We start from the raw sequence: 27,421 nt of genomic DNA, 5'->3' as shown, positions 1-27,421 counted from the left end.
TTGTCTTTTCCAAATGCTGGCAGACATTCTTGCGATGTCGCCAGCTTCAGTCAGGATTGGATGGCTTTCCGACTACTTTGTAATGTTAATCAGGATGCATGCAACAGTAAGGTAAACTGGTAAAGATCAAATCTTGGCAGTCACACATGGCCACCTGGTTCTGTGGAGAAACCTGTCGGTCAACACTCGATCCAGCAGTCATATACTTTTTCCAAGTCCTCGAACGGCCTGTAAAGCCCATGCTGTTATAATAACTTGTTTTAAAGTGCAACTTAATAGACGTTTTTTGCCATGCTTAACGCTTTGTCGCGTGACTCGCGATGACCTTTCTTATGTAAAGGATAGGAAACATCATGCCTGGTTGCCATAAATGGTAACCATAAGCTTCAGAATTCTTATGGAGCTGGGTAGGCTAGGTATACGTTGAGGACTGGGGATGTCTCGGCCAACAGCTCGGTTTCCAACCCTGTTGGATGAGAAGCTTTTCTCAGACATCACCTCAAATGTTGACAGCCCAAGAAAGGCTGCTTCATTGTCTTCGGCCTCGTCGGCTCGCGCGTCAGGGTCGGCGACGAATGCCCTCACCAACTATCTTTCTAAGCAAACCCTCAATCAAGAGGCCCCGGACATCCAAAGCCGTGCTTCCAAGGATTTAGCCGAACGTCGCCACGTCACCTTCGCGTCACCGCTGGCGCAGCACGCCGAGGATAGGTTGTCGGCGTCACTGGACGTGCATGAGCAGCAGCCATGGGAGAAAGGACATCCGCGGAGGGAGCGACACGAGGCTGTAAGGTCTGTCTAGCCGCACAGTCTCAGAGAGCAGCACGATTTCAACAGGGATACTTATGCTGTGGTCTATAGACACATAACCCCACCACCTTTCTTGCCGCAGCACATCCTTGCAGCAGCTCCCTTCGAGGGCCCCAGCCGGCCGCGCGGACAATGCAGCTCTTGAGGAGGAACGCAAGAAGGTGCGTGTACATCGGTGCGCACGTTGCGCACCCTGCACAACGTGCAATCCAATCAAAGCCATGGTGGCGTGTTGGCGTGTTGTTGCCTGTCCCGTAATGTATACCCACCCATCCGTTACAGCATATACGTATCCCTATAAAATTGGGCGGGAAGATGCATACCAGTGGACAGTTATCTCTACTGGTTAAGATCTGCGTGTGACAATACACATGTACAAGTTACAAGTGCCGCACGAGTGCGGGGGTGTCCGTCAAAGCGGGGAAGCCATGGACTGTATATATTGGAAGTTGATTCCACCGTACAACCGATGGTGGTATTTTTGGTCCTGCTACCTAGACCAACCTCATCCAGTCACCCGACATCCGATGAGACAGGTCATCCATCGCCACCAATCCAGCATGCGAAACTCAGTCCATCAACTAGACCTCATCTCCATATCTTAGCAATCCGTACACCTACTGCTCCCGATCAATGTCGGGAGTCTGCCCAGGAATCGAACCTAGATCCTTCTGCCGATAATTGCCGTCAATATTTAAGCGGAAAAAGCCCGAATCCGATCTGCCTGGATCGAACAGGCGACCTAAGGATGTCAACATGTTAATGATCAATTACAGTCCTTCGCTCTTCCAGCTGAGCTAAGATCGGGAACACGACAGATGCAGGGGAAACTACACTATATATAAGCAAAAATCACCTCGCTGTTTTCTCCTGGTGATGTAAAATCCATGCTGTCGGCACCTCGCCAAGCGGCATCCTAACCGGCGTGTTCCGGTTTCCGTGTACCGTGACACCCTCGCAGGTGGGAAAGGAGAGCTCCCTCCGAGCTGAGCTACTGCGTGCCGAGCAGCAGCGCGCGCTGGAACTGCTGCAGCGTGAACGCGCGGCGGTGATGGCTGCCACCGTCAGCGCAGACGAGCGGCTTCGGCGTGCAGAGATGGAGATGATGGCGCTATCACGCAAGGAGGACGAGATGCGCAAGGAGCTGGATCGGGCGCATGAGCAGGTGCTTGCCTGTGACCGTACGTCCGTGCATGCTTGCGGTGCTTTTCCAGCAGTATTCGGGAAGAAATTAGAAGGTGCAAAACGCGGTGGGAGGATTTCATTCATGTGGTTTGTCTCCATTGTCATTCATGTGGCAACCCTGCTGTCCTGTTATGAATTGCTGATAGCTGCAGGAAGCCCAAAGGAATGTGGATGCGGTATGGCAGCGGAACCCTACAAGCCTGGCTACGTCCGTTGTGTCCACAGGCACAGAGTGTGTGTGTGTGTGTGTGTTAAATTTCTTTTGTCCGCCTCCCCAGCTTGCACAGCGCGAGTATGAGGTGGCACAACGGGAGCTTTCGGTGCAGTCTGCGGAGGAGATGGCGCAGCGCTTCAGCGCAAAGGAGGAGGCGTTGCGGCAGCATGAGCTGGAGCTTCAGGCGCAGGAGGCGGCTCTGACGCGGATGCAGCATTCCACAGAGCAGGTATTGGTGGCGGGTGCCGGCAAGACACCAGCTTTAGGGGCAGCAGAGCATTGTCCCACTTCCAGTGATCTGCCGAAGTCGTGATATCCGACTCCAATCAGCTCCGGCGGTCAAAACTTTATGTGATGCAGTAAGCATAACGTTGGGGTGCACGTAAAGGAGCGGTCGCGCACATGGCACACACCTATGTAATTCCTACCGCATGCATCGAACCAGCAGCTGCGGGCGCAGCCATGGTTATACCTCTTTTGGTTGTTTCCCCGTCCTTGTCCCGTTAGGCAAACCGGGAGGCGGAGGCGCTGCGGGACGCGTACAAGGAGCGTGCTGCGCGTTTCGCCTCCAAGGTGCGGGAATGGGAAGAGGAGCGCGCGGAGACACGGCGGATGCTGGACGCGGAGGCAGCGGATCTGGAGCAACGGCGCCAGAAGATAACCCTAGAGCTGCACGTGAGCCCGGTCTTTCCATGGACTTGGGGAACGGGTTTAGGTGGGTTATAGTCAACTACAGGCCCAAATGTGGGTGCTGTGCACTTTATACGCATCAGGGACGTCAGCAATACAACACCGGGGTCTGCGACTGCAACACCCGGTCTTGCTATACCGAGGAAAGCACTGCCGTCTCGTTTTGGGGATATGGTAAAGGATTGACAACAACGACTGCCGTGGGCATAGCTGTTTAGTCCTTCCCCGGTGCCATATGCGGAAGTACCCCGCGCCTGCGAGGCTAGGCCCCAGTTGACCCAATTGGGACTTTACCGCTGTTAGGTGGAGTGCGTTCGCTTCCTTCCCCTGCTATCTTATCTTGCACTGCCCAATTCTAGGAGCGGGACGCCACCGTCACCCTGCGTGAACAAAAGTTGGCTGTGGAACGCAAGCGCTTTGATGACGAGCTCGCGGCGCACCATGCTGTCAGCAGCGAGCAGCAGCGTACTCTAGCAGCAGAGGTAGAGGGGGGCCGTGCCCAGGTGAGGCGGAGGTTGCGGGGTGGCGGTGGATAGGGAGATAGATGGGTGGCCGAGGAGATAAGCGAAAGCGGCAAGTGAGAGGAAGCAGTTTAGGAGGGACAGGGGAAGAGGTGGTAGAGCTTTGGCTCCTTGAGGCCGGGACACGGCTCAGGTGCGCGGTAGGAAGTCGTGAGGGCTGCGATCGCCCGTCCAGGCGATGCTCACGGACACCGCTGCCCCTCCGTGCCAGCGGAGTTTCATGGGAGATAACCTCTCTGGAACAACTTCCGAGTCAAGATTATCTGAATGTGGCCAGAGCCAGTCATGAAACCTTAGGACAGGCGCTCTCGGCTTGGTGTCGAGGTGCTTGGTGGACAGAAGTACACATAAGAAGGGCTACAGATGCTAGATGTCCTAACGAGCGCCATATCCTACGAGCCCATGCTTGGCTGTGCCTGTGGGCGGCGGCACGGAAACTTTCCATCTTGCCATCTTTCCTGAATATGTTTAGTAGGGTTCACAGGACCCCTGTTCACAGGACTGAGTTTGGCTCGGCGGTCTCTCTGGCCTTTTCAGATGTGCCGGGGTCTCATGCGGCGCTTGCCAGGCGTTGATCTTCTCAGAACCCCACGATGGCTGGCCCCCAGGTTAAGGTGCTCACCAGCGAGGTTATGCAGCTGCAGGCAGCGCGGGAGGAGAAAATGGAGCAGCTCGACTTAGTCACCAAGCAGGTCAGCATGCCCCGCGGTGCACCGCCGCCGCGAGGGATGTCCTGCATGGCTTTGCTCGCATCCCGTCAATCTGCATTCATCGCAAGCGGTCCGGGCCGTGCCCATGTCAGTTGCACCCCTTATCCTGGCACCGTGCGATGCAGTCTTGACGTAGAAGGTTGCGGATTCGGGTTGCCTCCGTACTGTCTCTTTTAGGAGCCGTGGGCAGCTGCTAGCCCATCGCCACGAATCCCTCTGCTTCCCTTCATCCCCATGATCCTCCAGCTCGAGGACATGCGACAACAGCTGGCCCGCCTTGCCGCAGCGCGCGCCGTCGCAATCGATGATGCACGCATGACGGAGACAGCGGCACGGCAGGCTTTGGACGAGACGCAGGGCAGTTTCAAGACACTGCAGCAGGTTAGCCTAAGGCTGTGGGCTTTCACAAGAGGCATATGTTGCATACAGCTGGGCCTCCATTGTTTTCACTAGGTGTCATGCGCGCTCTGGCTAACCCCATCAGCGCATCGCGGATAGCTGTTTTGCTCAGGTTAATTAGGTATCCCCGTTGATCAGTTGGCCCGATTATAAAGGCGGTCTCTTTCTGGCAGCTCGATAGTGGCATGGCCACAGGCCCAACTATGCCAATCTTTCTAATCTATGCCTATATTGGCCCTGCAGGACTGCACAAAGCTGCGCGAGGAGGTTTCCTCGCTGGCACGCGAGAAGGAACGGCTGATGCTGAGTATTGAGGAGGAGCGCTCGTCCTGGCACAAACAGCAAAAGGTGACACGATGGCAGGAACTGCAGTAGACCCGGGGTGATTGTCGGGCGGTTGCGACTTGCTGCGCGTGTGTATTTGGAAAGGGGCTTAAGGCGAACCACCGACGATTGAAGCAGATACCAGAGGTAGACGGATACTGTGGGATTAGACAGATACTGCAAGAATGCGTATGTGTGCGTGTGGGCGGGTTCTGTTCGTTTCTTGGCCTGGCATGCGCCTTTCCAATGCATTCCCTACGACGTGTAACATTCTGTAGGCAGAGCTGGAAATCTTGCAATCGCAACAGCAGGCTGCGAGGCTCGAAACCGAGCGAAACAGGGCGGATTTGGAGCTACTCAGGCAGAAGCAGGTGCGTGGATTATGGGAAGAGATGGGAGGGCAACTGAACCCGCTTCGGCTTCCTTAAGCCTTGAACCTGCAGAGTATTTGTCCTGCTGCACCTGCCGTTGCCGAGCTGCCGGCCATTGCACCTCTTTGAGCAGTACTTTGTTGACCGATTTCACCTCCATTGCGTCTTGAGTTCATCTCAGGAAATGCGCGCCAAGGAGATCGAGGAGTGGATCACTGAGCAGACCGCCGCGATCAAGCACGCCAAGGGCAAGGTGGAGGCCGACGAGCGGCGGTAAGCAGGGCAGAGTAACTAGGCTGTGCATGCTTTCCTAGCTGCTAGCTGTTATTTCTGTGGCATGGTGCGGCGCGGCGTGTTCTCGGGTGTTCTCAGTACGTGCATTAATGCAACTTTGTGAAGTTGTTGCATGTGGTAGTGTGTCTCTCTTAGCCCGTGCTCCCACGCATTAAGACGCAAGGAACCGGACTCATCATAAGGCTTCACATGTGCGCATGCAAGTCTGGGATTTACCTTTTAGCTAAGCTTTCCACACAGATCCATACTCAGGCACATCCAATCTCTGACTCCGCAGACTCCAAAAGCTGGGCGAGGAGCTTCTGACTCGCGAGAAGGAAGAGGCGGCGCTCAAAGCGGATCTGGCGGAGGAGCTACAGAAAGTCAAGCGGGACAGCGCAGCAGCGGCTATGGAGCAGAGGAGGCTGCAGGTGCGGTGGTGGTCGTGTGTGGTCTGGTGTCGGCGGCCCTGCCAACATCATTGGGAAGTGCTTTCCGAGTGTACGGAAACTCAAAGCGGCGGTCGTGGAGGTGGCATGTGTTGCGATCAGTGTGCCTCATTGTCGGGTATTTAAGACGGCTGTGGATTCAAATGGATAGCGATAGAATCCCGCCTGGCATTGTTGCAGATGTCCTAGTAGTTGAGAACTTAGCCTACCTTTCAGCGCGCCGGAGAACCAACTGCATATGAAATAGTGGGAAGCCCTGCTGCACACAGCTCACGACTGACTGGAGTACCAATCATTCATGTGGACTTTGCGTCAAACATTCGACTCACGTAAGGCGAATATAAACCCCATTTGCTAATAATACTGGGTTATGATATGGTTTTCAGTTACCGTGGATTCCGGAAAGGATCCCGGACCGCAGCACAGGCACACGCGAGGCGGTATGCAGTACGGATTCGTTGCGTTCACAGCCTACCCGTACATGTCTCCCCTCGCGCGCCCAGCGCGCTGTACATGCCATCTTCAATATGAGAATGCTCTGCGCACCCGACTGGCTGATCCGCGTGTAGTTGCAATCTGCGGAGCTGGCCTCGCAGCAGGCGTCTTTGGAGGAAGCTAAACGGAACATGGCGGCCGAAGCGCAGCAAAGCCTCCGGGTGAGTGTGGCGCTCAGCCGCCGGATGAGATGGATAGCGGTTGTCAAATAGCAAGGGTGCTGGGCCCGAGGGCGCTAGGCCTGAATTTGCCTGGGGCTGGGGCGAGGGCGGGGCCGACGGCAACGTGCGCATTACCTCACAACATTTGCAGCGTCCTGTAATGACCCGGGCAGCTATATGAGTTGCCGCTGGCCCCTCGGAACCCCTCAGGATCGCGAGGCAGCGTTGTTGGACCGCCAGACCCGTCTGGACAGGCGCCAGGTGCGTGCCTGCTGCCGCTTCCAGGCAACATTACACCGCATTAAGCCACAATGCACTGCACGACGCAGCAGCTGTTTTATCCCTATTGATGTGCTCGCGGCTCCGTCTTGGGCTTGCTGTCGGCCTCCGTAGTCCACATCATACACCTCATTTAAACAAGTCCTTGTCTGACCTTGGGTGGCCAATGTGCTGCCGCGCAGTCAGAGCTGGAGCAGCAGCGTTCAGCAATGGAGCTGGAGCAGCAGCGCCGAGCCATGGCATTAGAACTGCGCGAGCAGGAGCTGCAGGTGTGTTTCAGCAAAGTCTTGGGCACACATGCCCGTATGTGCGGCTGTCAGCGGCACGGTGATGGGCCTAAGGGCCTGGCAGCTTTGTGGAGTGTTATTTGCAGCATGCACCCGCGCATGACTGCCGACACCTAGGACCGCAAACGTGGCATGACATGTTCGCTTCCCAGGTCAGGCCGAATTTGTGTGCAGCGGAATCCCCTCTTTCCCATCCGTCTATTTATTTTTTTTCTTGTAGCATCTTGTATCAGGACGATATATGAACGAGAGGTGTTTCTATTTAAAGACAACCTGTCGTCGGTTTTCTTGTCTTGCTGCTTCTTATCCCGTCGCTCCGTAGAACACATCTCGGTCACTAGAGCGGCGAGCTCAGGACTTGTCGGCGATGGAGCAACGGATGGCCCGGGTGGGTGATGCCGTTGGTTGTAACGCGCCTTGCCTCAAACCATGGATGTCGTAACGCATGCTGCTGCGGACTGACCAGGAAAAGCCCACAGCATGCTTAGGTTGCTTGCTAGAGCTGCTGCCCCAACACGCTTTCATGACGCACACCGTCCGCAGGCAAACCTGGGCAGTAATGGCGCTCAGCAAGTGAAGGAATTTCATCCCATTTCCATACCGTATTGTACCTCCCAATGAAGCTAGCTACCTGCACTCCCCAAGATCAGTTGGCCAGCTACTTGCATGCAGCCATTTACACCACCATCGCGGTGCTGGTCGCACATTTTTCGCTACCATGCCATTGCCGTGGCGCTGTAGTGCCATGCTATACATTCCCCCACTGTAGCCATAGTGATTTTGGGCAAACGGCGTCCAACATGAACCGAAACTGCTTCAGGACACTGGTGAAAAAGAGGCCTCGTTGCGGGGCTTGGAGGCATCCCTGCGTCTGCAACAGTCCGATGTGGACCAGAAGTTACAGGACATGGCTGAACAGCGTGAACGATTGGCACACGATCGCAAGGTTTGTTGGTGTGGAGACGGAATGGGAAGGGTTGGCCTGCGCAGCGACGAGCAAAGGCGGCGCCGGGGCTGAGGTGGCCTTGGCTGTGCATTTGGGCAAGACTGGTACACGCATAATGTGATTGTAGGCATGAGAGCCATGTATGGGAGCACATGCCCTAGTGAGCACGCAGCTTGCCTACGGGATGCACTTTTTTATTACCTGCTAACTTCCCGCTGGAGTATGTTTTCCTTTCCTGTGCGCCCCCTTTTTTTCTCTTTTCTCCTGATCCACCTTGACACGATTAAACCCCACGTGCGTTCCCCCACCCCTTCGCCACCGTGCGTCTCACCCGACCCGTGTTTCCCCCTGTAAGCTCCTGGCTTCTGAGCGGGCAGAGCTGGAACGGCTGCTAACAGAGTCACGGCGCAAGCAGCGCGAGGCAGAGGTAGCCCGTGAAGAAGCGCAGCACATGCAGGCCCGCGCCGAGGCCCGGGAGCGGCGAGCCCATGAGCTGGACGAACGCGCCAACGCGGCTGAGCGGGACGTGGCGGCGAGGATGGCCGAGCTGGCGGCAGCGACAAAGGTACGTCGCTGCTGCTCGCTGAGCGGCTGCCCCGGGTGGTTGCAGGACAAGTCATGGTTAGAACTGGCTGTGCGACTGGGTGTGAAGTCCTGCAAGGCTTGGATATCATGCTATACGGCTTCTGGCCATGAGCTGGCGGTTTGGATGAATTTCATCACATGTGTTTGTATAGTGCATTACAATGACTTCCAGTCAGGTGGTACATTACGCCCACCCGCCTTCCTGTCTGCTGACGTGTCCCTCAGGCCGCAAAGGCGCGCGAGGACGCGGCGGTGGAGCGCGAGCGCGAGGCTCAGCAGATAGTGCTGAATGAGAACCGCGCTCGGCAGCTGCTGGCGGAGGCGGAAGCTCAGCAGGCCGCTGCCCGCGCGGCGATGGATCAGGTCGTCAGCGATCGTCGAGCGTTGGAGGCCCTGAACCAGGTGGGCATGTGTCAGGGTGGGAGCGCACGGACGCGTTTGTGCAAGACCTGACCGTGTGGGGTTCGCATACACAGCACTGAAGATCTTGTCCGCACGGGCGCCTCGCCTGCATCGGAGAAATTATACGGCCGCAGCATGGAACTTCTTAACGGCGTACTCTCTTAACGTTATGTCGCGGCCACTTAATGACATCCATGTCATGTCCAGCGGGCTGTCTGGAGAGCAGCCCGCTCCTGTGCCTACACCGATGCCGGCCTGTCGGCACCAACGCACTTGCGTCCGATTCACACCCTGCTCAGCTGATCCCGTCTCCAACGGCCTGCCACGTCCCACGCTGCCCCTCGCATATAGGCCCTGTCATCCCTAGGGGCCTCCCTGGACAGCCGCGAGGCTAAGCTGCTGCAAACCTGGCGTGACCTGAACAACCAGCTTAACTTGCTTAGGGAGGAGGTGGTTTCACTAGCGGACGGGCCCGCGGGTCTGGAAGATGTGGGACCGGTGAGTGTTGGGCGGTGGGTTTCATGGCGGGTCAGACCCGATATCGGAGACTGGGTGAGCAGAAGTGCACTGGAAACGGTCAGAGAATGGAGAGGAAAGGATTCAAGCCATTCGTGGAAGCGGGAACTGAGCAGTGCTCATTGGGTCAGGAAGCGCGGATGCTTCCGTGCTCTCGTCGTCCGCACTCCCGTTCTGACCCAGTGAGCTAAGCACACCCGCCCTGTCGCTGTAACACACCTGAGAACCTACTAATGCATCATCATGCATCACAACACTCATTTCCCCGCCTCTCTCCCTGACACTGTTTTGTTTTTGGAATTGTTACAGCTCGAGGTACCCGCCGCGCTGCTCAACCCTCTGCCATCTGCGGCTTCTTCTGGGGGCGTTGCGCTTGCGGGCCTCCCGGAAGTCGCCCGCAACGGCGCGACGACCCACGGGTCCACGGCCGCTGCAGCAGCATCGTTGGAGAGGCGACGTTCCGCGCTGCTGGATCGCGAGGCGGCGTTGCAGGAGCTGGTGCTGAGCTTGCACGTGCGCATGGGCAAGCTTGGCGCGATCGGCAAGCAGGCGCGCGCACAGCAGGTCGGTCTGTCCCTCCACCGCCGGCGCCCGCTGTTAATCCGAAAGTCCATGGCTGTGGGATTTGGAATGGCCTTATATGGGGAAGCGCCTAATGTGAACCAGCCAGGGTTGCAGTTGCATTACTTTATGTCCGGCCTTGACCAAGAAGGGCAACCAGTGCATGCCTTTAGCCTCGCCAGTGCATGAACTTGTTAAGTTCAGGAGTGAAGGCTCGTACTATCTCTTCTTTAAAATTGAGCTGTTTTATGGGCCGTGACCCCACCTGATGGCGCAGGCGCGTGCAGCGACGGCGGCTCAGCAGGCGGCCGCTGAGGCACAGACACTGGCTCGACGGGAGAGCGAGCTCCGGGCCACCGCGGAGGCGCTCAGCGAGGAACGCAATCAATTGCTGGCGCTGGCAGGGCAGCTCCAGGTGCGCATGTGTGCCTGGCTCGGACCCGTAATTCTGGCTGGTTGTTGCAGGGCATGTCCCCTTTGAAACGCACGCCATGCTAGAGCCGGTGTGCACCCACAACAATAAACACGTTACCAACAAGTGACACGTGTACGGCTTCCTTGCCCTTGCGATGACAATGATTGTCTGGTTATCGCTCCTCCCAACTGTCTATGGAAGACTTAGAAATTTCTGCGGTCAAGAGACACATTGAGTAGCATGGCGCACCCAATTCGCTTCTGGTCTTTGAATTCGGCTGTAACCCAAGCTATTCCTCTCGCTCGTCCGTGTCTAGGTCCGAAGTGGAGCTCTGGACAAGCAGCAGCAGCAAATCGAGGTGAGGATTCTGGAGCAAGCGGTGATTGCGTGAGACAAATAAAGATCGCTGGGTCACCCTGCAAAACGGAACATCCGCGCTGTAATGCAATCAGGATCTTTGTTCGCCCGTGCGGAAGGATCCTTAAGCAGAGACACAACCCTGATTTTCTTGATCAAGTGGAATTAAAGCTCGAGCCCGCCTCGCCTTGCGACTTTGGAAACCGTCCTGTCAAATGGGCCATAACGAATAATAACACCCTTGTTGCAGAGGTGCCGAGTCAAAATCCCCTTCACCATGTTATTATCCATGCATCCCAGGCGTCATTGCAAGAAATTGGCCAAAGTCGCACGGAGCTAAAAGCCCTCCAGGCGGCCGTCGCCGCCAAGCAAGCAGAGGTGGAATCCGCCGCCAGGCGGGCAGCAGAGCGGGAGGCCGCTGCCGAGGCCCGTGCCGCCGCGGTGGAGGCGGAGGTGACAAAGCGCGCGAACGAGCTTGTCGCGGCTGCCGAGCAGCGCGCCGGCGAGCGTGAGGCGGCGGTCGAGGAGCGTGAGCGTGCGCTGGTTTCGGAGCTTGCGTCACGGCTGGATGAGGTGTGTGCACGGGAGCGCGATGTGGCCGACGCGGAGGCGCGGCTGGCTCGTTGGGCGGCGCAACTTGGAGATCTGCAAAGCAAGGTGTGCCGCTTCTATATATGTCATTGGCAGGGGATATACCTGACCCTTGTGCAAGCCGCTGGCAGGGCCTGGGCTTGCAATCCCATGTGCTGGTGTGTCTCTCCCAGAGTGCAACATAGTCGGTCTCACAGAAAGCTTCCGATTATCGCGTGCTTAGCATGAAGAAAACCGCCTGTGCATTTCCCTTGTACCAACTCCCTGCTGTTGTGCAGCTTGTTGATCAGGAGGCGGCCTTAGAGGAGGTGCAGGTGCTCAGGGAGGCGACGACGGAGGAGCGGCAGCGGCTAGCGCAGCTACGGGGAGAGCTGGATGAGGTGCAGCGGGCGCTGCAGGTGAGGGCACTGGGGCACTGGTGATGCCTGGATGGGCGGGTGTTGCCGTACGCTGCTGCGTCATCTGCCGGTCAATGGTAGCAGGCTTGGGACATGGCTTCCTGGCGCGTTGCGCCGGAACTTTCCTACGGAAACGGGCGCCTGCCGCCTCCACTGTTATCCTCATTTTGAAATAGTGACCTGCCCCACTTACTACATCTTGAATTCGCCCTTAGACCTTCCTAGGCTTACAGTACGCGCCCTTCTTCTAAGGCATCTACCCCTCAGCCTTTACGTCCCCGAAGACAGTCTATCTGCCATCCTGGGCTGCTACTACTACGTCTTCCTCCGCAACAACCCGTTACACTCTTGGCCTCTTGGGTCCCCATTCTCGGTGCGCGCGCAGTCGCAACGGGTGGAAATCGACCAGCGGTCCGCTGCGTTATCGGAACGGGAGGCGGAGGCAGAGACCAGCAGGCAGGAGTTGTCGGCGGGCAAGGAGGAGCTGCGGCTGGGACTGGAGCGGCTGCAGGAGCTGCAGAGCCGTTCTGCGACGGTGGAGGCAACGGAGGCCAGGCTCAAGGAGCAGGTGGGAAGCATGCGTGCACGCAGGTTGTTCCTCTCGTTGCTTTTGCGTATACCAGCATTACAGTGGAAGTTGGCAGTCTGGGGGTAAGCTGCACGGGCGCCAGGACCTTTTCCATGGCCAGCATGTGTATCCCGCGTAGCTGCATCTGTGTTGAAATTGACATGATTTAATGCCCTTGCTGGCAAAGTACAAGTTACCGCTACTTTTGCCGCACGTGGGGGACGGGTAGCTGGACGAATGGTTCGCAGCCTCGCGCTGCTTTATTGGCTGTTGGCCTTTCGGCCATGTCCATGGCCGTGTCCGCGTCCTCATCCACCTGATTCCTTAACCATCGTCGGTCCTGAATCTCTATTGTCAGGCCGGTTACCCTTCCAGTTGCACATCCAATTACCTTCCTCTGCTCATTCTCCTCTGCCATTCTACGCCACAGGCGGCGCAGCTGGACGAGAAGGAGTTCCGGCTGGCCGCCGCCACAGCGGAGGTGCAGGCGGAGGCATCACGGCTGGAGGCGCAGGTAGTGGAGGCAGAGGCGGAAATGGCACGCTTGCGGACGGACCTGGAACAACAGCGCATGGAAATGGAGCACGTCACGCGGAGGCACGAGGAGGGACTCGCGGTGTGTGTATGGAAGGAAGGGGGTCGGGGTGGGGATAAGGTCTGGGCTTGGGAAGCAGGGCGACCGGCAGTTGCCGGCGTCGCGGGAAAGTGGCCGGATAAATCTATGCACGATGGTAAAGGTGGGGCTTGGGGGAAATATGCAATGCTGCTCTTCCGTTAGCAGCAGCGCTTCGCCCGCCGCTTCGTGTGCATTTCATTCAAAAAAACGCTTTGATTGGCCTCAGCGTATACTTGTCCAAGTCTGAAGCGCGCACCCTTTGCTTGCACTGCTTCGATGTGCGACCCAATCATAGGATTTATTAGTTTGTTGATGAATTGGTTGATTTGTTGGTCGGTCCAGGATATTGAGGAGCGCAGCCAGGCGCTGGCGGCGCGGGAGCAGGCGTTGGCTCAGGAGAGGGAGCAGCTGGATGCCGATCGCCAGGGCCTGCAGGTACGTACGTGCGCCCGCCTCGCCCTCTGTATTCAACTGCTGCTGTCCTTAAGTGCAGCGTGCGTCCCAAGGTCCCACTTGACGCTGCCTCCACGGTGCGCATGAGCGCGTCATCCCTGTTGGTACAGACGCGGTGGCATGGAAAAAAATGGCTGATGTGCCTGCGGCATGCAAAGAGAATCCGGCAAGGAGCGCCGGGGGCCGAACCGCCAGTTGCCGGTGGGAGGTTGAGCGCTTAGATCGACATGCGAATCTTGTCGCCATGCACGACAAATACACACGTACATACACTCCATTATGGCTATGCTGCAATCCAGCCCGCCAACTTTGGCGGCCTTGTCACTCGTGGGAGTTAACTGGGTCCGTTGCCTTCACTACCTTTCGGGGTATTTCGAATGGCGCCATTGGTCGCGCGGCAGCGAGTGCAAGAGGGAGGAGTGATAGCGTTGAAGAGGGGGACGGGATGCCTCAACCTGTCGTTGCTGCTCTATGGTACTCTGTTTCGCTCTACTCGGGTCCTCTGGTGGAACTTCTTTGCTTCTTCAACCCTACCTGCTCCATGATGCAGGCGGATAGCGCGGCCTTGGCGGCCAGGGCTCAGGAGCTGGACAAGCTGCGTGCGACTGTGCAGGCGGACGTGCAGGTGCGCACATGTGGCGGTGTGTACTTGTTGTGGTGCCGTGTGGGGTAGTGTCTGTCTATATCCGCATAGGAATTTCTACGTTGGACTCATGACGCGCGACTGCTTTCAAAGTGAGCCACTGTTTAAGCTCCCTAAAAACCCATTCTTAGGACAATCCACATACGCCATGGCGACCAGAATCCGCGTTTGTACCGGTCTCGGTAGTGAACCATGTGGGGCAGCCACACAGAGGTCCTACGAATTGAAGCACCATGACCCGCAAGAGGTAAACTCACGCGTAGGTCCTTTCCTTGCTCCCTGCCTGTTTAGGCCATCGCACTTGAGCGACTGGAGCTGCACGCTAAAATGCGGCGTTCCACTGTGGAGTACGAGCATGAGATGCAGAATGCACAGGAGTTGGTGGAGCAGGCCAGAACGCGAGCGATTGCGGTCTCACAGGTCGGTGGTTGGAGAATATCTGTGACCGAGATGGGGCGGGAACGGGGCAGCACGATGGGTGTAAACGTGGCGCCTGGGGAGGGTGCCCAGGAGCTACGCACCGCGCAGGGTGCTGGCGAAGGCATTACTTGGGGGACGGCAAGTGGATATGCTGAGTGATGATCTCGGAGATGCTATAATTTATCAATTTCCGCTACACAGCTTTGCCATCGACCGCAACCGTCCATCCTCGGATCGGCGGTTGGTCTTGCGCTGCCTCTCCACGCCGCGCACAGACTGAGGCCGAGCTGCGGGAACGGCAGACGGAGATGGTCCGGCGGGAAGCCGAGCTGGCAGCCCGTGAGCAATCGCTGCAGCGCGGCTTGGCGCAAGCGGTAGGGGCCGGGACTGAGGTCGTGGGGAGTTCGAAATCTCTGCCTGTGCCTCTGAAAGGGTCATGAACGCTGAGTTGGAGGCGTGGGGCTTTGACCCATGGGGCGCGACAACAGCGCTGGGGGAGGCACAACTGCGGTACACGGGGCGGCATGCATTCTTTGGGGACCAACACCTCGGCCTAACGTATTGCTATACGTTTCGCCTAACATACCGTTGTATTTCTTTGCATGGGCGTGAGCTGCGGTTACAACTCCAATCTGTATCTTGTCAGGGTCGCGAGCGCGAGGACCTGGTGCGGCGATCCAAGCAGCTGGAGGGTCAACGGGCGGAAGTGGAGGCCTCTCTGCAGCAGCTGGCCAGTCTACAGGTGAATGAGCACAACCGGATGAGCGCTAGCGGAGCTGCGAGTCGATCCCCTCATACCCCAATTCCACAAAACATGGAACGCCAGTAGCTAGGCGGTACGGCTGTAATAAACTGTGCACTATTTGCTGCACCCTGAGCTATTGTCTATTCGATAAAATGCTGAGCTGAAGCGCCCCATCACGATGCAAGCCCTGTTTAGGCTGTCCTGGAAGTCGTATTCTTCCCCCCACAACTGGAATCCTCCGGATCTCCTACCCTCGATTACCTCCAGGGGTCGCACGAGCGATCTGCGGCACAAGTTGCTGCGCGGGAAGCCCGCGTGGAGGCGCGCATGTCGGAGCTGGAGGCACTCGATGGTGGGTCCAAGCACGGCGTGCCATGGTTTGTTAGCCGCCGCAGGTCTATGATCTGCTACCGGCGTCACTTGCTACATCGAGCCAGTTTACGGTGCTGGTTCTGCTACCTGCTTCCCGTTCAGTGTCACATCATTGGGCCGGCTGTCCAGTGCCATGTGGGTGAATATGTCATATGATGTTGGGTTTTAAGTGACGTCCGCCGTTCGATAACCACCGTACCCTAAGTAACGCTTCGCCCAACCGCACCGTCTCGTCGGTTGGCACCGAGCGGTGCCCCAATTTGTGTTCTAGTGTGAAACATCGCTGTACATGTTGGTTGCCTTGGTGGTCTGCAGCTAGACTTAAGGCGCTGGGCGAACGGCTTGCAACCGACCTGGACGCCTGGCAGGCCCGCGCCAAGGGTTTACTGGACTGCCGCGGAATGGCGCTGGAGGGGCTTGCCAACCGGGTGGCAGCGGACATGGAAGCACGCGAGGCAGAGCTGGCCAACCGCGAAACCATGCTGCAGGTTCGCATGGGCTTTTAGAAAATATCGCTGTGCGACTCGAGGAAGGACGTTTTTGTCGTGGCTGCATGTGTCGTTGCTTCCACTCTGTATGGCTGTAGCGGTGCTTAGTTAGATGGTGTAGGCGTTGTCCGTGTATCTGCCGCTCGGCATACGCATTTTGTTGCTTCCTTTAAAGGTAGGAAATACTCCTTCCTTGCCTTGTATAATCCACTGGCCCCAACAGAGCCAGCTGCGATCCTTTAACATCCAGCTTCAAAGCGAGCTGGCGGACTTCACCGCCGCCAGGCGCACCACGGCAGCAGACCTCGAGTCGCGGCTCAAGCAGGTATGCATGTGTGCCGAACTTGTGTTTAAAGGATCAAGCCATGTGTGTGGCTTGATCATATTCATTTTCAGTGTATCCGCGCTGCTGCAGTGATTACACGTGCTTGTGAACCCCTGGCGTGGGAGATTTTGACATCATCACCCAGTGTTTGGAAATGAAGTGCCCTGCTGCTGCGGCTTTCGGCCCTTCACCACCTGAGGCTTTAATTCTTAGCGCGGACACCCGCGACCTTGGCATGCGCAGATGGAGGACAAGGCCCGCCTTGCGGAGCTGCTTAAGGCTGAGCTGGAGGAACAAGGCAAAGAGCTTCAGGTGCGGCTAGGGTCTGTCCAGAAGGCCTCGTCCATTGGTTGCATACAGGTCTTTTGTTACCGGTCCCTCTGTTCGACCGAAGGCAGGGGACGGAGTGCCGGTTCCATCTTTCCAGCCAGCAGCGCTGCCGAACCCGAGGTTACAAGGCAATGCGCTGGGTTTTTGACCACGGAGGTCGCAATGCATGCAGATCCCCTTCGCCCGATTCCAAACGCAACTCCTGGCGCCCGCTTCAGACTTTCTGTACGATCGGCTGTCCCTGTGCTCTTAGGCCGCGAATGACAAGCTCGCCGAGCTGCGGAACCAGGCACGTGGTGCGGAACGAAAGGCGGAGCAGCTGCAGCGGCAGCTTTCCGACGCCCATCAGGCATTCCAGGCTGAGCGTGAAGCTGCCGCCGCTATCGCAGCCGCTGCCGCCAGGGAGCAGGAACGGCTGGCAGCGGAGCTGCAGCGTGCTGGCACCAAGGTCTGCGAGGCCAACACGGCTGCAGCTGCCGCGGAGCAACAGCTGCAGCGCCTGGCGGCGGATGCGCAGCGTGCTGGCGAGGAGGCGCGGGAGGCCGAAGCGGCTGCTGCTACTGCTGCTGCTGAGCGGGATCGAGTGGCGGCAGAGGCACAGCGCCTGAGGGAGGCAGTGCGGGAGGCCAAGGAGGACCTGGACACGGCTTTGTTGTCTGCGGAGAAGCTGGCCGGGGAGAAGATGCGCGCCGCAGGTGTGGATTGGAGCAGAGTGACTTGCAGGTTGGATTGGAAGTCGAAGTGAGGAGCTGATAGGCTAGAGGGGCTGGTTGTATATATAAGCCGATGGGAATTGCGACATTGGGCATCTTGAAAAATAAATTTTCGGAGTCACAGGGCTCATACAAAATGAGGAATCTGATGCATACGGGTAAAGACGTGTGATGATGGTTTCCATGCACCACATTTGCAGAGAACTTCCAGGAGCTGCTGGAGGAAGCCAAGGCGGATGCTGAAAAGGCCCAACAACTGGCTGCCGAGAAGCGGGTTGCGGCAGAGCAGGTGAAGCGTCGCACCTTGCCCGTTGCTGCTGTCGGACGGCGTTGATTCTGGTGTGCCTGTGGGGCAATATGTTTTCAGGAGGCCTGAGCTGTGCTGGCGAGCTCCTAGCTTTCGACGCGCACGAGCGACGCGCAATCGCAACAGGCCGGGCTGAATGCCCTCCATGTCAACTCGTAACCCTCCCCGTAAGCAACCCCTCCTCGTCGTTTGTGGTCCCGATCCAAGCGTGTAATTCCATCCTGCGTCCTTACTCGCCCATTCGTCCTACCGCCCACCTCAAACTCGGCGTCCGGAACCCGGCAGGCCACGCAGCGTGAGCGTCTCGCCACAAGCTTGGCTGCCTCCCTGGAATCCCAGCTGACCACAGCGCGGAGCGACCTCACGGCCTGCGAGGCCCGGGCCACGAGCCTGGAGCGCCAACTGCAGAAACGGCAGCGGCAGGTGCTTGCGGACGGCGTGTAGTGGCAGGCTTGGTGTTAGCTTTGCAGCCATGGTTGGGGGGGGGGGAGGGTGGTGATCATAGAGATCGAGGGGAAACCTGACGATCTTTGACTCGTTACAGCAGCCGTGCACCTCGCGCTGTGGCGGTTTGCTCTCTCCCTGTCCCAAGCATCCATGGTGCAATTTGTCAAGGTGCGGTCCAGCATTTAATTAAGGAAGGCATTCAGCAGGAACGATTTCTGGGCACGTACCGTCCCACCCTCCTGCAACAGGCTGAGGACCGCGAGGCGACGCTAGATGGCGAGATCCGGGCGCTGCAAGAGCACGCGGAGGATTTGGAGCGGCAGCTTAGAGGCCTGCAGGTAGGTATGTTTGCGCAAGGCCTACGTGTGAGCGCGCGCACGAAGAGAGAGGGTGATGGTGGGATTGGTACGAGGCGGATAGTGGAGAGCTGTGAAATTCCATTGCAGGGTCGGCATAACACCGTGACAGCGTATGTTACCAGTCCGTACCACAAAGACCCCAGGCCATATTGCCTCTTCATAGCGTCCACGGAAACCCATTGTATGGGGTGGTATCGCATGGCCAGCCTGCACCCATCTGGTGTTATAATGCATCTGCACGGGGACAGGTCTCGGAGCGGGAAGCCCGAAGGAATCAGGATGCGGACATGGAGCGGCAGCTGGAGCAGCTACGGGAGGAAAGGACCCGCCTGCGGGATGAAGGCAGGCAGCTGGATGAGCGCCGACGCCAGTTGGACGAGCAGAAGTGGCAACTGGACGAGCAGCAACGGCAGTTGGACGATCGACAACGGCAGTTGGACAATCGACAACGGCAATTGGAAGAGCAACAACAACAAGTACAGGCGGCACAGAGCAAGCTGGACGAGCGATCTGAGACACTGGCCGCGCGACAGCGACAGCTGGACGAGCGTGCTTCGAAGCTCGATGAGCGCTCGCAACAGGTGGAGCTCCAGGCACGCCGGCTGGATGACCAAGCACGACTGCAGGATGAGCGGGGCCGGCAGCTGGATGACCTCTTGCGCTGGGCTGAGGCTGACCAGCGCTTGGAGAACCGCCCTGAGGGTCAGGCGAAGCAGGTTGACAACACACCGCAATCATCAGAGCAAGAGGAAAGGGCGCGGCAATTGGATAAGCGAGAAGGGCAGTTGGAAGAGCTCCAACGACAGCTACGGCTCCAGCGAATGCAATTGGACGAACGGGCAAGGCAGTTAGACGACCAGGCCAAGCAGCTAAGCGAGCGGGAAACAAAGCACAGTGTACGGCTGACCACGATGTCGGACGGAGGCCTGCCACGTCAGGTAGGTTGTACATAAGCCGCACACCGGCTTATCAACTCTCACCATGATATACATTTTCCTAGTTTTCGTGCATCGTGATGGTCTTGTAAACTGGGCGCCCGGCCGCTGATGCCCCAAACATTTGTGTCACCTGTGTGCCAGAACACCCAGTTGTTCCACAACACTCGCGAAGGGTCCTACCTCATCTACTCATCTACCCACATGCCGTTCCTTCCCATCTGCCACCAGGGATTGTTCTTAATCCGATAACGGTAGACCTGTTTTAATGCGTCCACGGTCTCTGCATGGATCTTCTTCTCAGCCGCTGCCCTGATGGTTCCGCATGCATGCGAAGACGCTACATGCGAAGACGCTACATGCGAAGACGCAACCTCTTACTAGCAGTGTAGCCTACGTACGGCCCCGGCTGTTGGCACAACTTTGTGAGAGCCTTAAGCCTTGCATGAAGCTTGCTCTGACCATCGTGCAGAAGGCGAACCCCACCGAGGAAGGTGTGGAGGCGACGCGGCAGTTGGTGGAACACTGGTCCGGAAGCTTGGATGCACTGAGGTCGCAACTGGAGTCAGACAGAGCAGAGTAGGTATGGGGCCGGTGGCATTAGGAACCGTGAATCCTGCCTTTCGCCTTTCAACTTTCACCCAGCTAGCATGTACTTGGGATGGACCTAGAAGGGCCACGGATCCAAGCTGCCGACTATCTAATCCATGAGTATGCATAGAGAGCTGGCATGAGGGTAAATCCTTGATCTGCCGCGCGGGCTTACATTGCTGCTATTTCCTGGCAAGGGCCGACCCACGTACCCACACGCCCATCACGGTTTCTCCATCTAACCCCGCCGGCGCTCCCTAGGCTGGCCGCCCAGCGCGCGCTGCTGGAAAATAAGTTTGCAGCGCTGAGTCTGGAGCGCTCGCGGGTACAGGCGGAGCAGCGCCTGCTGCAGGATCGCTCGGCGGAGCTGGACAGACAGCAGGAGCAGGTGCAGGCCGCGGAAGCAGCGGTGAGCGCTCTGCGTCGGAGCGTGGAAGCGCAGCGAGCGGAGCTGCAGCAGCAATGCGAGGAGACGGAGGCGGAACGGCGCACCGCGCGTCTGGCGGCGGAGGCAGAGGCTGCACGACTGAGCGCTGTGGAAGCAGTGCTGGAACGGCGTGGGTCGGAGCTGCAGGCCAGAGAGGAAGAGTGAGCACGTGGCGTTGACGGGATACGTGGCTGTAACTCGTGGGCCCCCTGGCTAGTACGGACTCCACCCCGCACTTGTGGGGAACCGTCTCACTTGTAATCCCTTATATACGTGTATCACATGTGAGGTAGTGTGGCAATGGCCTGGCCCTGTTGAGGCAGTACGTGCATATATCGGGGCTTTTCGATGTCTTCTATAAGCTGGCTATTAGGTAGGGGTCGGTCGTCGGTGCTGCGGGCCGCCTGCATGCTCATTGGGCTGCATCATTCGGGCTGCCTCATTGTTTGAGGCCCTCCTTTTCCCTCCTTCCCACCACGCATGAATCCGCAGGATTGCTTCGCAGCGCGACGCGCTCTCCCGCCAGCTGGCCGACTTGCAGCGGCAGCACGAAGCCGTTCGAGCCCTGGTGGAGGAAAAGCAGCGGCAACTGGACGCAGTGCTTCAGCAGGGGGAGCAGTTGGCAGCGCAGGATGCTGGGCTGCAGGTACGTTTCGAGGGCTTGCTGTTTCGCATGTATCACGCAAACTTAAAGGAAAAAAGCTTGCATTCCGTAAGATTACCGCACGATGGCCAGTGGGGAAACAGAGCTGATCAAGAACGAATTATGTCTAGGCGTCATCGCCTACCGCATCAATCGCGCTCACCGTCCGTAACTCCACCGCCGGCTACACCGCCCTTTTCCCACGCCCCCGTGCTCCAGGCTATGCGCGAGGAGGTTGCTGCGCGGCTGGGTCGTGGCCTAGCGGAACTGGCCAGCCGACAGGCCGCCGTGGAGGCAGCCCAAGACGAGCTAGCCCAGCTTGAGGCGGACCTAGCCACCAGGTAGGGTTCCCCCGAAGATGGAGCACAGCCTCTGATTAGTTCATTGAAGCGCGAACGGACGGCGGCGATCCAACAAACACCAAATTAAAACATAGATCCGCAGCATTGCATCCAATATGCCGACCACACTAACCCGGCCTCCAACAGTATCGCATATCTGTTGTGTATCCAAAATTAAGTGGCAAGGGTACCTGTGTGGCCACCAGGAGTGACAAGCTGGCCCGCTCCGAGGCGCGGCTCAAGGAGCAGGCAGATGTGCTTCGATTGGAGGCGCTGCGGCTGACAGAGGAGGCGGCCCGCGTGGCGGAGGCAAGGCTGGAGGTGGACAAGCAGCGAGAGGATATGCAGGTCAGCGTAGAGTCACAAATTCTTCGCACTGTGTTCAATTGCCGTCCTCATCCTCTCCATCATCGCCGGCATTGTCCGCAAAGGGCCAGTGGCGACGGCGTTGGCTGCAAGTAAAAGTCAAGTAACTCATCGGCGAGATATCATGTCGGGGTTAGATTGCACATTTTCACAAACGGCGTAATGGCATGTAAGCTATGGCGATGCCCCGTTCGAACCATGTCTTTCGGCACCGTCCGCACAGGCCCGTGAGGTACGCACAACGGAGGCGCACGAGGTCCTGCGCACCACGGCCACGGTGCTATCGGCGCGCGAGGCCGCGGTGGCGGCGCGGGAGGACGAGCTGGAGGCGCAGCTGGGCCGGTTGCAGGAACATGCTGAGGGACTGCAGGTGAGGACATGTTAGCGTAGCAAAACTAAACCGGAGAAATCCCTTCCTGGCATTTCGCACGAAGGGAGCTATAAGTGTCGCGTGTGCAGCAGCTCCATATCTTGGGCGGATGGTTTTCCTGCGGTTACAGGAGCAGCTTTATACGTTTTGCGCAGGGTAGTGGGAACCGGCATTCTTTTCCTCGTAGGGAAGATGTAAGGCTGGGAATTCTATTGCGGGACAATAATGCTGCTGGCAAGGCAACAAAACAAGCTCTGATTTTTGTGATGGTTACATACTGGCCAGTTTCCTGCAAGCAGGAAAAATGGCTGCGAAGCCAGGGCGTTGGTTCGGGTCCTAACGGCCTAGGGCGGCTGATCCAAAACAGGTGTCCAAGGTTTGCCATTATTATCCCACCAGAACAGTGTGTATTCGCGATTCACTTCCCGCTTCCATCCCACCATCGTAAATGTCAACAGGTAAAATGGAGCAACGGGGGTGCTGCTGCCGGTTCCGGAGCCCAGGAGGAGCGCGACACATTGCACCGCTCACCCCAGGCAATTCGCGCTCAGAGGCAGCGGCAGCATCACTACGCAGCCGTGGTCGCAGCCGCCGAGGCCGCCGCAGATGCAGCAGCAGCGACGGCGGCTGGAAGCGGCGTTGCCGGTCTGCGTGCGGCGTCTGCAGTAGTGGCAGCGGCAGCGACCGCTGCAATAAGTCCGCGTGGGGAGATCGATGGCGACGATGATGTGGTTGCCGCCTCGAGGGACAGGGGTCCCAAGTCGCCGGCGACTGGGGCAAACTTCCTGACTCGGATGCATACTGGGGCAGGTTATGCAGGTGATGGCGGCGGCGACGCCGGCGGCGACATGGGGCCCGGCGCCAACCGCGGTGGCCGTAATGCCAAGAAAGCGGCTGCTGCAGCCATGGCGGCAACCTCCATCCCGGATGCCGGCACAACCGCCGCCGTGGGCCTTATCGGGACTGGACAAACCGCCCGACAAGATTATCATCGGCATCAACAGACTCGCCAGCAGAAGCATCAGCCCTTGCTGCTGACCTCGTCCGAACATGGGGAGGCGCCTGCTCCCGGGCCCGCGATCCGTGACCCAGAACCGCGGTCCGTCCACACGTCCTCAGGCGGGGGCGTCAATAGCAGTAGCAGCGGCGGAGGCGGTCGAATGGGGAAGCAGCCGACCTACGGGTCGCTACCAGGCACCGCTGCTGCGCCCTCCCTGCCGGGTGCACTGAGCACCGTGGAGCGTCCCCACACAGACGCCTCCGGTGCCCAACCATCATCGCACCAGCTACTCTACGTCTACCAGCAGCCAAATCCGCACCCGTACCAATATGTGCTGCAGAAACACCAGCAGCACCAGTACCAGCGTCAGGGAGCTACACTGCTGGGCGGCCGGCTGACTGCAGATGCCTTGATGGCGTCCACAGCCTCGTTGCTGCTTCCGGTCCTGTCAGAGACACCACGAATTGCCCGGGGCGCAGAGGAGGAACGTAACACAGTGCCGGGCGGCGCCGGCCGGCCGCGCCGGGTCATCGAGCTGGGTGCGGCTGCGGTGGCGGCAGTGGCAGGAGCCGTGGCGGCTCCATCGATGGTTTTGGCGGCTGGAGAAGACGAAGGGATGCCTACGCCTGCTGCGCAGTCTGACGCTCCGCTGATGGGTTCCGTAGTGCCTGAGGCGCAGCGGAGGAGGTGTGTGGAGGGTTGCAGGGCTTATGTTGTTCCGTTTCTTGCATTTCCTCGGTTGCTCTTTCGCTGGGATCACGTTCCTCACCATACGATGCAATGACAACTGTCCTTGGCGCCTTTCTTTGGTGAAGGTTGGGAGGGTAAAGGCAGACTGGAATGCTTTTCCGAATGCAACACCGTCCGCCGGTTTTGCGCCAATCTGAATACTCCCATTTGCAATATCCTACGGCGTGCTGCGCGACCCAACGCCCACTCCTCATGGGACGCAGGCAAGCTGCCGCCGTTGCCGCCGCCGTAGCCGCGGCTGTCGGTGGCGGTGGTCAACAGCATCAGCCATCAAGTCGGTTCATGGCGCTGGAGCCGCCACCGCCACCAGCTTTCTCCGAGGCTTCTTACACCTCAATCTCCTCGTTGCAAGCCAACACCACAACGGGCGCGGGGACGCTGACTGGGCGTGAAAGCAACAACAGCAGCAGCGGTGGCGGAGCTGGCGGCGCCGCCGGTTTGGCCCGGCAGCAACGCACACTGCAGGTCCTTCTGGCCAGCGTCCAGAACTCCGCACATCGGGGGCAGGAACGGCTGCAGGTGAGGATAACGTGGGTCTGGTGGTGACGGCCAAATGGTGTCGATGAACTTGTGGGCCTAGTGTTGTATCCCGCCTTGCCAGGGAGACGCCTCAAAATTTAAGGCCTCAGCCTGGCGTTTTTCGAGCTACATCACTTGCGCGTAACTAGCTTGTGGACCCACCCGCCGCCCAGTTCTCATGATACCTTTTTTATCCTGTCCTCCCCTCATAAATTGGTAGCCCCAACCACACAACCTTTACCTTGCCTCAATTACGTTACCTCTTTTAAGTTGCCCCGCATACATAGTGCCCCGAACTTACTGTGCCCCGCGTCTGCCATGATTTGTCCGCAGCGGCTGTACCGCATCACGGAGCCTATGGTCAACGACCTGGGCCCGGAGGAGCTCCCCCTTCTGGAGCAGTGCCGCGGGGCCTTGGACGTGCTGTCGGCGGAGTTGATGGCGCTACAGGTGGATGGGGCTGCACTGCCTCTGCACTGCACTGCACTGCCTCTTACTCCCGCATGTCCACAACTTGTCCGAACTGCCTCGCTTTTCCTCCTTACATATTCCCTAGTTTGTTTCTCCACGTTTATCCATTGCATTCTCTTCCCGGCCCTCACCATCACTGAACCCTCGGACCCCGCCGCGATGCTCGCATGCTCGGCTGTGGACCGTAGGCAGCTGTGCAACAAACGCTCCGCGCGGCATCTGAGACAGGTGCGCCTCCGCTGCTGCTGCCATTACCGCAGCCTTTGCCGCTGCATCGACTGCCGACAACACAGGAGCAGCGTTATCGGGAGATGATATCACTGAATGGCTACCATGGGCCGTAAACATGACGAACTGTGTCGTCGGGATGGAATAAGCTTGTTGCGTAATGCTTGGCATGTAGGTTCGTTTTAACAAGAGTTGACAGCTAAAGCGTGTCCTCAGTGCAGCGGAATACCATGCCACCTTCTTCCTTACCTATCCCCCTTCCGTGACCTCACATACCCGGTCTCCCCGCCTCTAAGCCCGTTACCTTTCCTTCTCCGCCTTTTTGCCGCATGTCCATGAACCCGCCACACGCTACCGGCGAACGTGCATCTTCCTCGTGCACTCAATAGCCTCTTTTGGCGAGCTGGGTCAGGTTCGGAGAATGGTGGAGTCCCACCAGCGGTCCCTGGCACAATGGGAGGGCGGCGTCGCGGCGCAGATGCAGGTCATTACCGAGTTGCAGGTGAGCTGATGGTGTAGGCTAGGGAGGAGATGGGGGATGGCAGCTGCGGATGACAGCGTTGCGCTCAAATGACAGCATCGATCCTGGGTGCAGCCCGGGCCATAAGGCCAACGTTCGTGCAGCTACATAAACCTGCGTGGGAATTGGCATCAGGATCTCGCCCTGTTGTTGTTGCCATCCAGCTATTTGCTCGTGTTTAAGCCGGTCCTTCCTTGCCATGGCGTTGCTCGTGCGCCGTTTGGCCAGAAATCAACTTTCCTTAGCAGGTCTAGGGTCTTTTAGCCCGTCTAGGCCCTACATGGGCTCTCTATGAATGGAAACATAGGATAGCATAACACAACACAACAACACAGCACAGTTAGATGCACCCGGGCAAAAATGCATTAACCCGTAAACGCTCCCTCTGGGCCCACGCAGGATCCCAGCCGCCGGGGCTCGCTTGCCCGTGCCCTATCTGCAAGTGGGAGCGGCGGCGGCAGCCTGGAGCTAAGTAGCGGAGGGGGTAACACAGACCGGGTCATGCCTGGTGGCTTGCATCTGCAATCGTTGCCGGTGCCGCCACCTAACTGAAATGTCAGCGGCCTCGACTCGCGTGGTGTGCAACATACGCTTCACCTCCGCTCAAGCGTTTAGGAACGTGGCCCAGCGTTTGCCGCACCTGCGTGGCTGACATTGGGCATGACAAGAGGCGGATGCTGACCACCATGGCCTCCAATTTGCACGGGATACCATATGACACGCGAGGCGCTACCCTTGCTCTCGTACATGGGCTTCATGCAAGCACGTTGCCATGCACATGGACCTTCGCCACGGTTGCCACGCGCACCAGGGCCGTGTGCATGGCAGGCAGCGCTTGTTCGGTAATGCAGTAAGGAAGTGGTGCATCAGGCTGCGAGCACTTCTTACATTGGTGTTGCAGATGGCATTGGGGCTTGGAGAGTGAGGCTCGGGCTGGGGTCTCTCTTCTGAAAAGGACAGGCGCGTGCATCAATGTTATGGCGCGAAAGAAGTTAAAAGACTATCCGTCTCCCGTATAGAGTCAGGGTAGGCGCATGCACGTAGTTTCCTAGCGCGACTTTGCTGGGCGATGCAAAACTCTGGTGGTGCTAAAGTATTTATCGCACCCGATGCGATTTGAACGCACGCGGGGAGACCCCACCGCCTTAGCAGGGCGGCGCCTTAACCACTCGGCCACAGGTGCATGGAAATTTTCTAAAATTAAAACTTTATATACGCTTGCGTCTGTACACCTGGATGGCTGGCAGTAGGGTTGAGAGGGAAGGGTATGCCTGAGCCCCATAGAGCAATTGCGCTGTTTCCCATTTTGCATCGTGCAAACGAGCAACCGTCAACCGTTGTTAACCGCTGTAGGGTTTGCGTTCGCCGACTCGTCCTTAGAATTATCGTGGACCTATGAACACGTATGGTGGATGTACGAATGAACCATGGATAGACTACAGCCTCCCTGCTCAGCATAACAGTTTGCTCACATAGAACTAATGGCCGATCAACTCATCGGCTCAATCCTGTAAATCGACATTTGCAACCACACT

The 27,421-nt window shown here is 58.0% G+C and overlaps 1 protein-coding gene across 1 annotated transcript; it reads left to right on the top strand.

Moving 5' to 3' along the window:
* Positions 1–436: 436 nt before the first annotated feature.
* On the top strand, positions 437–26,740 carry VOLCADRAFT_95794 (uncharacterized protein; the record flags this gene model as incomplete). The annotated part of the gene is made up of 55 exons (XM_002954928.1): positions 437–792; positions 893–971; positions 1,772–1,975; positions 2,274–2,438; positions 2,717–2,884; positions 3,259–3,402; positions 4,029–4,112; positions 4,377–4,511; positions 4,773–4,877; positions 5,132–5,224; positions 5,406–5,497; positions 5,796–5,928; positions 6,516–6,602; positions 6,813–6,863; positions 7,064–7,150; positions 7,491–7,556; positions 7,712–7,741; positions 7,989–8,114; positions 8,470–8,679; positions 8,925–9,101; positions 9,453–9,599; positions 9,927–10,181; positions 10,456–10,593; positions 10,910–10,951; positions 11,251–11,607; positions 11,820–11,939; positions 12,325–12,507; positions 12,938–13,244; positions 13,419–13,558; positions 13,612–13,653; positions 14,127–14,201; positions 14,511–14,639; positions 14,915–15,013; positions 15,286–15,381; positions 15,652–15,736; positions 16,072–16,244; positions 16,468–16,569; positions 16,813–16,881; positions 17,153–17,594; positions 17,813–17,901; positions 18,205–18,342; positions 18,615–18,704; positions 18,974–19,663; positions 19,998–20,239; positions 20,513–20,839; positions 21,171–21,324; positions 21,541–21,662; positions 21,869–22,010; positions 22,252–22,398; positions 22,857–24,085; positions 24,352–24,667; positions 25,001–25,117; positions 25,327–25,366; positions 25,663–25,868; positions 26,447–26,740. 55 exons carry the CDS (start codon positions 437–439, stop codon positions 26,738–26,740), a joined length of 9,936 nt encoding a protein of 3,311 aa, XP_002954974.1.
* Between the last annotated feature and the right edge of the window lie 681 nt (positions 26,741–27,421).

Source organism: Volvox carteri, assembly GCF_000143455.1.
Source record: "Volvox carteri f. nagariensis unplaced genomic scaffold VOLCAscaffold_47, whole genome shotgun sequence".
NCBI lineage: Eukaryota > Viridiplantae > Chlorophyta > Chlorophyceae > Chlamydomonadales > Volvocaceae > Volvox > Volvox carteri.
The sequence above is the reverse complement of the archived record's forward strand: the minus strand, read 5'-3'. Positions and strand labels throughout refer to the sequence as shown.